At 42.9% G+C, this 12,322-nt stretch overlaps 1 protein-coding gene across 1 annotated transcript in view; it reads left to right on the forward strand.

Annotated features, from left to right (window-relative positions):
- The first annotated feature begins 742 nt into the window (after nt 1-742).
- The window catches only part of LOC143106830 (bifunctional methylenetetrahydrofolate dehydrogenase/cyclohydrolase 2, mitochondrial-like), a 65,270-nt gene continuing 53,690 nt past the window's right edge, over nt 743-12,322 (forward strand). The window contains exons 1-6 of the mRNA XM_076271307.1: nt 743-892; nt 994-1,135; nt 1,449-1,497; nt 5,497-5,681; nt 5,789-5,911; nt 6,187-6,339. Of these exons, the coding sequence (XP_076127422.1) occupies nt 743-892; nt 994-1,135; nt 1,449-1,497; nt 5,497-5,681; nt 5,789-5,911; nt 6,187-6,339 (802 nt within the window). The remainder of the gene's footprint in view (nt 893-993; nt 1,136-1,448; nt 1,498-5,496; nt 5,682-5,788; nt 5,912-6,186; nt 6,340-12,322) is intronic.

The following is a 12,322-nucleotide window of genomic DNA, read 5'->3' on the forward strand; positions in this document are numbered from 1 at the left end:
TTGGAGCATAGTGTTGGTTTCAGTGAATATGATCAAAAACATCTTGCCAACTGCAGCTTTAATACAAACTTGCAAAGACTAAAATACTCTAAGTCTGTATGTTTTGTTAGTTATACCTGACTCGCCATTGCCTTCATGTATCCACAGCAACTTCATTCAGATTTACCTTGTAAGAAGTGCAAGTCTATTGCCTGAAAACATTTACCCTAACTGTGAAAGGAGGGAATGGTAGGCCTATTCCTACATTTTCAGATCAGAATTGAAATTCACAAAATGACTAGTTCTCTTTCAGTTGAGTTCACTCCCTTTTTTTTTTTAGTTCACTCATTAACCAATGGGAAGCCATCCCTGCATGATGTTATTGATTTTAACCAATCTCCAATCATCCATCTCAGGATTTTTTCCGTGGCCATTATAAGGTTATATAAGGGCACACCACAATACATCAGTGCTCTGTTTCATTCTTCGGTGACTCTCGATACAACAACGAATGAACAAGCCTCCAACCTGCCTGAGAGTTTCAATCTGACCAGTGGGCCAGACTTAAGAGACCCCTTTTAACGAGCCGTCTCAGCGAGACCGAAGTCTTGTCCAAGGCTAGATCCAGCCTACATTGCAGCCTTAAAAGCAGCAATTATTTCCAAATATCTGACATGGCAGCAGACTATGGCAGAGACACCACCTCCATGTGACCGGGTTTCCCCCCAAACGGGTGGGAATGACGGGTGTGTAGCTTGCCTGGATGCCGAGCACACCCCACTGCGCTGAGATGAAACTCCAGACGCTGCACTTAGCTCGCAGATCGCCACACCGACGGTCTCTTTGGTGCGCAGGGCTGCTCATAACAAGGATTCCTCCCACTCCTCACCTGTGCACATGCATGGAGCCTGGGGTACTGAGAGCAGTGAGCTGTTGGTCCTGAGAGCGGTGAGCAGTGGACCTGTTCGGACTTGGCGATGAAGTGATGTCACTGCTCACCTCCTCACCTCCCAGGTAGGAGAAGTGCCCCAGACTACTGGCCCCAGCACCGACGACAGCCCCCAAGCTGACTCACACTTCCTCCGGGAGCCCCACGGCGTGTTGAGCCACATCCCCAGGCCGGCACCACCACCAGTGGCTGAGACCAGGATGGATGGTTCGCCCCACTAAGTATGACCGAACATTGCCCGTGATCCTGGACTTTACGCTGGAAATCTGGTGCTCTTGGCGCTGGTGCTGGTTCAGAGCTGCTCAGCCTTCTCATAGTATAAGTATAAGTATATATACTCTTTTGATCCCGTGAGGGAAATTTGGTCTCTGCATTTATCCCAATCCATGAATTAGTGAAACACACTCAGCACACAGTGAACACACAGTGAGGTGAAGCACACACTAATCCTGGCGCAGTGAGCTGCCTGCAACAACAGCGGCGCCTGGGGAGCAGTGAGGGGTTGGGTGCCTTGCTCAAGGACACTTCAGCCGTGCTTACTGGTCGGGGTTCAAACTGGCAACCCTTCGGTAACAAGTCTGAAACGCTAACCAGTAGGCCACGGCTGCCCTCATTGCTCTGTGCCACAGACTGGCTCCTCCCTGCCCTGCAGTAGCCGCCCACCTCGCCCCACAGGGCCCGTCAAGCAGCAGTAGGACCACCCTGCAGACAAATCAGATTCTCTAGCTGTCAAGGTGTGCTGTATGTGTGTGTGGGGCAGTTGTGAAGGGCACTTAACACTGCACCCCTGCTCCATGTCTATGCTAGGGATGTCCTCTAATGCCCGGACGTTTCAGTGATCTTCACTTATCTTACCGAGCTGCAAATGGTGTTGGACTTCGCTATGGGTGATGAAGTGCTCTGCACTACCCCAGGGCTGTGCCCTGGGTTTCCTGGTTGTACAATGGAATCATAAAATATTTTCCAAAATCCCTGTTTCTCTTACTTATTGCTTCATTACAATCCATTTATCTACCATGGCACATTTCAATTCTTGGCTTTAATTTTTGGACTAGCCTCCGTTGCTGCTATTATTAACAATTTGATCATTCTCCCTGGCGATCCTCACTGATTTCTCTAAATTTGTCCCAATCAGCTTTTTTCCCCCAGCTTTTTCTAAATCCATCCTTCCTCCGTAATATCATTTTTAGTTCCATTCCTGTATGAATTAATATCATTACCTATAGTGTTTTCCCTTAATACTTTCCAACTACACTTTGCTATTGTTTTTGTAACTAACGCAATATCCACCGCAGATTCGGAAAGCATATAATATCTGGTTTAACATACCTTCTATAAAACCTTTTAAATTCTTGCCCATTTGCAGCAAGGCTTCTGGCAATCTATTATGTATAATGAATCTATAATTACTTTTTTATTGATTTATAATAAATCATTTATTTATTGACTGGCACAGGGATTTCCATTCTTAGGATAAAGGGATGTTGGCATTTATTTGCCGATAGATAGATCAGAATTTAATGGCGATTGCATGTGATTGGTTTGTTGAAATTCACTTCACCAGATAGATGTCGCCCATTTCAGAATCCATTTCTTAACATAGCTTTCTGCCGGGAGATATCACACTCAAACTCGGGCCCATTGTGTGGGGATGGTGGGTATCTTAGAGTACATGCAGTTCATTATTTTGTTGCCAAGTTTTCCTTTCTAACTTTGGCTAATGCTACAACTGTATTGCTTTTAGTCTGAACTACTCTATTTTCTATTTTAATTGTTTGTTTTTCTGTAGTGTAGGTGGCTATAGACCTCTCCATATTTGCAGTTGGTCATCTGGTGCCAACAAAGTCCAACACCGCTCCTTTTAACACAATGTAGGAATTCCCCTTTTCATCAATTTCAACAGACTGGGTACCATTTAGGTGGTGCCCAACTCGTCTAAAACCAACAAAAAGGATCATGCTCCTGCCCATGACAACGAGATATATTGCAATACTAACACTTTCAGTTCAAAGTGAATTTGAAGCCATTATCTGAAGGTAAAATCACTACTTTGTGTTGCTATAATGTACTCATAATCCACTGGGGAAAATCTGGGTTGACTTAGCGAGTTGAAGCACTGTCATGACAAAACTTGACAGTGGTTAAGCTGCTTTGTCCAACCAGCTAACAAAAAGATAACCTGAGCATGTTGCACTTGCTACCAATAGTAGTTGCATAAATTGCAGAGAATGTTTGAAAGCCATATTGGTGGGACCCACTTCATACTGCTTAACATTTCTGAGTAGGCTATAACAGCAGTAGCCACCACTAACATGTAGCCTACTATATGGTATTGTCCATGATAAAGGCCTACCATTGGAAATTCTCCCCATGATAAGAATTGCTCTTAATGCAACATTAATGATATAACTGAGCTGATGACACAGGCACACAGTCAATGTGACAGCTCACAGAACAAGAACAAGTATTGTGGAAATTCAAATTCAAACTGTAGACAAGGAAAAAGAGTTCATTGTTTATGATGAACAGGATTACGTTTTAGGCCTACTTTTTGATATGACTTGTGAATGTATGGTGAAAAAAAAGGGTAAAATAATGTTATCACCAATCACAACCCAGATAGCAAATCATTTTGGCTTTGTTTTGGTATACATTTGGCCTCTTTGGGCTTGTTTTGGCACAGGAAAAGCTCCCTCTAAGTCTTTTGGGCGACCTGTGGCTTAATTATGATTTGCCATAATACATAAAGGGCGCCATGCAAATGATTTTGCTATCTGGGAAGCCTTCACTGCAAAACTCACCTGAGAGTTCAAAATGACTGCACAAGGGCTATCTTTTAGTGTATACATGATATGCATATGTTAAACATTGTTAGGCTAGTTTTGTTGCAAACAAAAACATGGGCATGGCTTGAGACTCTTTCCATGAAGACCCAACATGGCTGACGTAAATAATTGCCTGGCTGATGCGCACCCTGGTGGTAATTTTGGGCATAGTGCTGCAGAAGTAGGCCTACGCAAATGGAAGAAGGATAGGCTGGGAGAAAATGTTAGGCTGCTAGTCAGACACAGATGCCAGTTGTTGAAATGGCACATCATGGCCATCCCTGCCACATATTGCATTCCACTGAAAATTCGCGGTCTCTTTCAATTTTGTTATCGCACCAAATTGCAGATGACGTGGAATATTGCGGACAGGCGTGAGTTTAGCTGCTCGGTGGCTACAAGGTAAATCATCGCTTCAACCATGCGAGGGAATACCAGAGTGCCTCCATGCGGGGTTTAATGGGTAGTACAGATTATATGAAAATAATTTGAGTTGAGCACATGAATGGTAATGTTAATTAAATTGTGGAGACTGTTTAAAGCGATCTTTCGACTGTCGTTTGCTTTTCGCGAGGTAGGCGTTGGCTGGCTATATTGCACTTAATTGCCCGTTTGAACAGAACACAAACAAAACGGATATTAGCCTACACTTACAATTTACGCTATGGTAAAATATCTAGTTAGCCCGTTGGTTAGCACGTTGCTGGCCCTAAAGTTCTACCGACAAATATAAGACCGACATCATTATATATTATGCGGGCACCGTCCTTTCATTCATTGATGCCATAACGTAAACGACGTAGCCTAAAGCACAAGAGCAAGTGACTACAGTGTTAACCCATCAGTCAAGTGTTATCAGAGAATGTCTAATAGGAAGATGGGCTCTGGTGTTTTTACGCCAATTAACGCTGTAAAATATTGAACAGGACATTACATGCTGACTGTTTTGACCAGTGGTGTAGACAGATTGAGGCTTTGCCAGGTTAACTCCTCCTTGAGTAAACTAGGCTTGGCTTAATTCACCCCCGCCCAGGTATAGCCTATGACACTACAAAAGAGTGGTTGACAGTGACAGAGCTTTATTCTTTTAGGTTGTCCATTACACAGATTGTCTAACATAAAAAAATAATGTATGTTGTGTTAATCAATTTCCAAACCTGTATTACACATGTTAACACAACAGTAGAGTATACAGAGAACAGAAAGAGAAGAGAAATAAGAGGTACTGGTACAAAACTGTGTGTCTACAGGTATGAGAGGGCGGCGCAGAGAGTGATCTAAATAAATGCCATTTTCCCACATAGCCTATGTCCAGCCTGTAAGTCAGCCTGAATTTACCGCACCACAAAATTTGAGGGAGGGAAATTCAGTCTTGAGATGGTCCATTGAGAAATCTATATGCCCGGTTAAGATGTGTTTAGGCCAATCAAATTGTTTGGGTGGACTTTATACAACGTTTTTGTGGATCTTTGCCAGCCTGCCGCTGGAGAAGCGAGATGTTTAGATTCCGCGATCGTGTCTGTTATACAAGATATTGACAGGGCATTAACTTTAAAAGACGATTGAGACATTTGACATATTAAAACTTTGTGGGCAGGGTAAATTTGGGCTGGGTTGAAACAGACCCCATAATAAAATCCAAATGGCGTGTTACCGAACTCTCATAAGAATTAAGGTCTGGCTATGCCAGGCTAACATATATTATGTTTACTCTGGCATGTATTTCTGTGTGTGGATTTGTAGTTATCCTGCTGCAGTTCTGTCTGGCACAGCAATTGCCCGGCAGATCCATAAAGAGATACAGGCCAGTGTGGAACAGTTAGTGGCTCAAGGAAACAGACGACCTCACCTGGCCGTGATCCTGGTAGGAGATGATCCAGCGAGCAGAGTGTACGTCAGAAACAAGACCAGAGCTGCCTCATTGCTAGGTAACGCCCAGATACAAATAAACACACGTGCACACACACACACACACGTGGTACTCACCCAAACATGCCCATCTGTTCTCGCTGTCATTTTCTACTTCCCTTTGCAGGCATCTCCAGCAGTGCTCTGCTGCGACCTGCTGGTGTGAGTCAGGCAGAGCTGCTGGATTTGATCGATCAGATGAACAGAGACTGGAGAGTCAGTGGCCTACTGGTGCAGCTGCCACTACCAGGTTTCAAACTCTCTCTCTCTCTCTCTCTCACACACACACACACACACACACACACACAGACAACACATGAACACTGTGTGTGACATGGTATATTATCCATATTTTAAGTGTGGATAATACAAAGTATGACAAAATGATCATCTTTCTGTGTCTTCATAATACTTTCTTTGTCTTCATAATACTTGGGTGTGTATGTGGAAGACACTGCAATGAGTAGTTTTGAAGGTGTGAGAGTAGCACAATAACGAGAGGGCTATGTCTGTGCATGTGTGTAGGGCACATTAATGAGAGGGCTGTGTGCAACGCCATTGCCCCAGAGAAGGATGTTGACGGGTTTCACATTGTGAACATTGGGAAGCTTGTGCTGGATCAAAGAACAATGGTTCCGGCAACACCCGCAGCTGTGTGGGAGATCATCAAACGCACAGGTACCACATGTACACACAAAAGACACACTAAGAGCAGTGGAATGATGCTATTCAAAAACACATTGCCACTCTAAGTAGATAACCCTTATAATTTGTTGCAACCAAAAGCATTTTGTCAACTATTTTAATTCAATCTGTCTCATGCCTCTGACATTGATGACGGTTGTGTGTGTAAGTGACCTTTAGGAGTGGCCAAAAGCTAGATAAGTCTTGGGGCCCTATTTTAACGATCTGAAACGCACGGTCTGAAGCGGATGGTTTAAATGCGTTTAGGGTGTGGACAGTCCAAAATTGTTATCTTAAAGCGATGGTTCGGAGTAATTTCACCCAAGGGTCCTTTGCACCATGGCCCCGAGCCAAACACCCTCCCGGAACCTTTTTTCCCTTGGTCGAACCCTGGTCGAGTAGCGCTGTCAGAAACTATTGACGCTTTGCATTCGAAATGGAACCAACTTTTAGCTCGTAAATTACCCCACTAATAATGTGCTGAATGCTACGAAACTTCTACAGTAGTACAACTATGACCTTTACTTGGAAAACGAGGCATTAGAAAGTTTGTATGTACACCAGAGGTTTAGTAAAATAACACTTGCCTGATAGCTTCTACTCTCAGCTACCACCGCTATTGCTGCGTCGACGTCACTTCCTTGATTTTGGAAAAGCCCGTAAAAGTCCTTTTCAAAACGCAAAAGTGTAAGGGGAAAGGTAGTGAATTCAACACTCCATAAACTTACAGAAAACGGGATGATATAGTAAATATATTTTAAGTGTTGACCTGAAAATAAAAGCATTTATAAAATGTTCGAAATTCAGCTAAAGGTTTTGCATCTCACGTGAAACTTTGTTGACGGAAACAGCTGTGTAACATCACGTGACTGAGCAGAGGATTGTTGTGTGATAGTCAGACACAGTTACTTCAGACCACTGCAGCGGGAGTGCAAAGATAGGACAAGATGCCACCCATGTGTGTCTATCCCGGCTGCGGTTTAAAAGCCAAAAAGTTTAATCCAGAGACTTTCCATGGACTGCCGTTTCGCTACAATGACCTGGAGCTTCTACAACAGATGGGTTTATAAGTGCCGGAAAGTCATCCATTTCTGTGAGACAGCGTGCCTCGGAGTTCTCCAGTTCTTCGCGAAACACGTCCGACTCCCGGCAATATTTGTGCTCTGTGGGGGATCTCGCGCGATCACTTTTGATAATAACGTTTTTTTTTTTTTATTATTTTTTACGAAGTGTTTACAACCTAGTGTTAACTAATAATTGTTGCAAACTGGTTCTACTCAAAAAATATTGTTAGTCCTGAAAGTTGGCGTCGTTCAACTACATCCTTATGCATCGCTTTCTGCCAGGACTTTTACGGGCTTTTCCAAAATCAAGGAAGTGACGTCGACGCAGCAATAGCGGTGGTAGCTGAGAGTAGAAGCTATCAGGCAAGTGTTATTTTACTAAACCTCTGGTGTACTTACAAACTTTCTAATGCCTCATTTTCCAAGTAAAGGTCATAGTTGCACTACTGTAGAAGTTTCGTAGCATTCAGCACATTATTAGTGGGGTAATTTACGAGCTAAAAGTTGGTTCCATTTCGAATGCAAAGTGTCAATAGTTTCTGACAGCGCTACTCGACCAGGGTTCGACCAAGGGAAAAAAGGTTCCGGGAGGGTGTTTGGCTCGGGGCCATGGTGCAAAGGACCCTTGGGTGAAATTACTCCGAACCATCGCTTTAACAGCGTAATAAGTTCGCCAGACACCAGGGGCCGTATTCACAAAGCCTTTTATCTTACCACTAGGAGTACTCCTAAATCACACTAAAAGATTTTAGACTTTAGGAGTTTTCTCTTAAAAGTTATTCACAAAGCCTTTCAGACCTACTCTTAGTAAGGAAAAATGACAACTCCTAATAGTGAGTCTTCGTTGCTATGGTTGACATGCGGGAATGATTCCAAACACCTCCCTTACGATGATGAGTGACAGGTGTCAGGTCTGAGAATGCGTGCGCTACACAAGTAGTGCGAAGGACGGAAGATGATGAATAAACTGAACCGAATAAAAAGTCCTAGCCTAAATGAATAAAGAGTAAGGCAAAACAAATAGCCTAATGAAACATGCGGATTGATGCAGTATCTTTGCAACATTATTAAATTAGCCTGTCACCATAGCCTATGCCTACGTTTGCAAAGAGGAGAACATTTTAATTTGATTCACAATGAAACGTTTAATTTACATGCATCATTGCATCCCAATTTATTCAACAAAGAAACACCTTTTTTGCCTTTACTTTGTTCATGGCAATGCAGTAAAAAGTTGTTGTAGAGAACACGTGTCACAGATATGGAGCGCAGAAAGGTCATTTTTCATCACTAAATAAAAAAAAAAATGGCATTTTATTTTTAAGACATATTATGTCTGTAAATTGCTCAGCCACCATGGTTATTATATTACCAGATTCAGGACAGTCTGGCCTATACATACATGAAAGTCATGTCCAGCTGGCAGCTTGCAGTGGTGGGATGTCAAAATATAAGAATTTTTATATTACGCCTTTTGTATTTTTATTATTTAAAAATCAAAATTAAATCAATGCATGTATTAATACATGGAATTATGGCAGATCTTGGTAGCCTAGACTCTGCTGGAAAAAACCCCAATATATAGCTATATGTGTGTATGGCACTTACAATATACATTAGCCGTAGTGGGTAGTGGTAGTTGATATTGTTTTCATTACGGCTGTCTGTTTAATTGCGCTTAGACTGGCCTTGGTGTCGTGAGTTTTTAGAGGGGGTGGTGTTTTTAAGTGTAGCTGGACTAAGTAGATTGTTAACGTTAGCTTTACTGAACTCAACTCGTTTTTTTCTGGAGCTGCGTCCGCACTTGCTGTAAGTTTTAATTGTATGGGAGTCTCGTGTTGTTAAGGGATTTGTTTATGTAGTTGTCATAGTTACAAGTTGTTAAACTAGTTATTAGCCGTAGTGGGTAGTGGTAGTTGATATTGTTTTCATTACGGCTGTCTGTTTAATTGCGCTTAGACTGGCCTTGGTGTCGTGAGTTTTTAGAGGGGGTGGTTTTCCACGTGATCAATTAGGACTAGCATTTAAAGTGGTTATTGTGCTGGAGCGTCAGCGCTCGTGTGCAGCCATCCTCGTGTGCAGACTTACTCGTGTCAAGACGAATCGAGTCTACCTGCGACGAGTCCACCGAGCAAGGACACAAGCAAGGCACCTCTCAGATAAGTTTCACTCTTGTCTCACCTTGTCTTGTTAGCTGACAATCCTTCTAATAATGTGCCTTCAACATATCCCTGTATCCGGTCAGGTTAATAAGCGTACTGGTGTTGAAAGGCAACAATCAGTTCAGCAGGCTTGTCCTACTTTTTCTGTAGGGTTGTGGAATTGCCAATCTGCAGTGAATAAAGCGGACTTCATTCCTGCTCTGGCCTCACAGTTATCGCTTCAATTGCTTGCGCTTACAGAGACGTGGATTAGGCCGGAGAATACTGCCACGCCAGCAGCGTTGTCGACCAGTTATGCTTTTTCGCATACCAGTCGTTCGTCTGGTAGAGGAGGCGGGACAGGCTTTCTCGTCTCTGATGATTGGAGGTTTACACAGTTGCTGCCTGCTCAGGTCCACAACTCGTTTGAATATCATGCCATCATGATAACTGAACCATACAAATTATACTTGGTGGTTATTTATCGCCCTCCAGGACAACTTGGGAACTTTGTGAACGAGTTGGACATTATACTGTCTGCAATTCCAATGGATGCATGCCCATTATTAATCCTTGGCGATTTTAATATTCATTTGGATAACTCGTCTTCAATTGACTTCCTGTCCTTACTCTCCTCATTTAATATCACAGTCCTCCTACTCACAAGGCTGGTAAAGATCTTGATTTAATTCTGGTACGTAACTGTAATACAGACAACGTTTTGGTTATTCCATTACATGTATCGGATCATCACTTTATCAGATTCTCTGTGCGTCTCCTGGATAACCCAGCAGCTCCTCCTCCGATAATTTCGTTCCGGCGTAATCTCAGAAGCCTCTCAAGCGACCATTTTGCAACATTAGTAACATCTGCTTTACCTACTCCTAGCTCATTCTTGGCACTTGAGGTTAATGACGCTACAGAGACTCTCTGCTCTACACTGGCATCTTGTCTGAATGCTGCATGTCCTCTTTCCTCAAGACCTACTTGTTCTAAACCTCGCCATCCATGGCTGACGAACAGTATAGTCTCAGTACGAAAGGAACTTAGAGCTGCTGAGAGGAAATGGCGTAAATCCAGAGATGGAAATGATCTTAGTAACTACCAGTCTTTGCTGTCATCCTTTTCATCCACTGTTACACTTGCAAAAAAGGCATTCTATCAATGCAAGATTGAGAGCGCCACTGACAGTAGAAAACTTTTTTCTACTTTCAAATCTCTTCTCAATCCTCCACCACCACCATCAACTACTTCACTGTCAGCAAATGACTTTGCAACATTTTTCACTGAAAAAGTTGCTAAAATAAGTGCTCAGTTTGATGCTCCTATAAGGAGGGCTTTGCCTTATGTTAGTATGACCGCATCATTTGACTCTTTCTCTCCTCTTGATGAGGAAGCAGTCTCTCAATTGCTTCAGCGATGTCGTCCAACAACATGCCCATTAGATCCTGTCCCGTCCACTCTTCTACAGTCTATCTCACCCGCTGTTCTACCAGCAGTCACACATGTAGATAATGCTTCACTCAGTTCTGGAATAGTTCCTTATTCTTTTAAACAGGCTAGGGTTACACCTCTGCTAAAGAAAAGTACACTTAATCCAACTGAGGTGAAGAACTACAGACCTGTCTCCCTTCTTCCTTTCTTGTCAAAGGTTTTGGAGAAAGTGGTCTTCAAGCAAGTTTGTGACTTTCTTCATCAGAATAATCTACTAGACCCTATGCAGTCTGGTTTCAAGAGTGGTGATTCTACTGAAACTGCTCTTCTGTCTGTGACTGAAGCATTGAGAGTAGCTAAGTCCTCTGCTCAGTCATCAGTATTAATTCTACTAGATTTATCTGCAGCCTTTGATACTGTTAACTATGACATTCTCCTATCTATACTATCTGAACTGGGAATTTCTGGAAAAGCTCTTGACTGGTTTGAATCTTACCTTAAAGGGCGTTCTTTCAACGTGTCTTGGCAGGGACAGGTATCTAAGTCTCATGACCTCACCACAGGTGTGCCTCAGGGATCAGTATTAGGACCCTTGCTTTTCTCTATTTACACCACTTCCTTAGGTGATACCATTCGCTCCCATGGATTTGACTATCACTGTTATGCAGACGACACTCAACTTTACCTGTCTTTCCCACCTGATGACTCTAGTGTTTCCCACTGGATTTCTGCATGCCTTAAGGATATTTCAGCCTGGATGAAAGATCGGCACCTTCAGCTTAATCTCTCAAAAACAGAGTTTTTGGTGTTTCCAGCTAAAACAGCTATTCCCCAACAGATTAACATCCAGCTTGACTCAACTTCACTGACCCCAACTAGATCGGCACGAAACTTGGGCGTTGTAATTGATGACGACTTAACTTCTCTGAGCACATAGCTTCTATTGCAAAATCATGTCGGTTTATGCTTTACAACATTAGGAAGATCAGACCTTATCTGACACAAGATTCCACACAACTTCTTGTTCAGACCATGGTCATCTCTAAGCTGGACTATTGTAATTCACTATTAGCTGGCTTACCCGCTTGTGTAACAAGATCATTACAGCTGATTCAGAATGCTGGAGCACGCCTGGTCTTCAATCAGCCAAAGAGGACACATGTAACTCCTCTCCTAGTTACTCTCCATTGGCTCCCTATAGTAGCCAGAATTAAATTTAAATCTCTCACTTTGGCCTATAGGACACTAACTAGATCTGCTCCTAGTTATTTTAATTCAATAATCAAGCCTAACATCCCTGAACTGCCCAGTGCTCTCCGTTCCTGTGGTAGTTTTGGG

This window comes from Alosa pseudoharengus, unplaced genomic scaffold, assembly GCF_046254945.1.
Source record: "Alosa pseudoharengus isolate Yale_2024_CS ecotype anadromous, Long Island Sound unplaced genomic scaffold, YU_APseudo_1.1 YU_APseudo_1.1_scf_6, whole genome shotgun sequence".
Lineage (NCBI taxonomy): Eukaryota > Metazoa > Chordata > Actinopteri > Clupeiformes > Clupeidae > Alosa > Alosa pseudoharengus.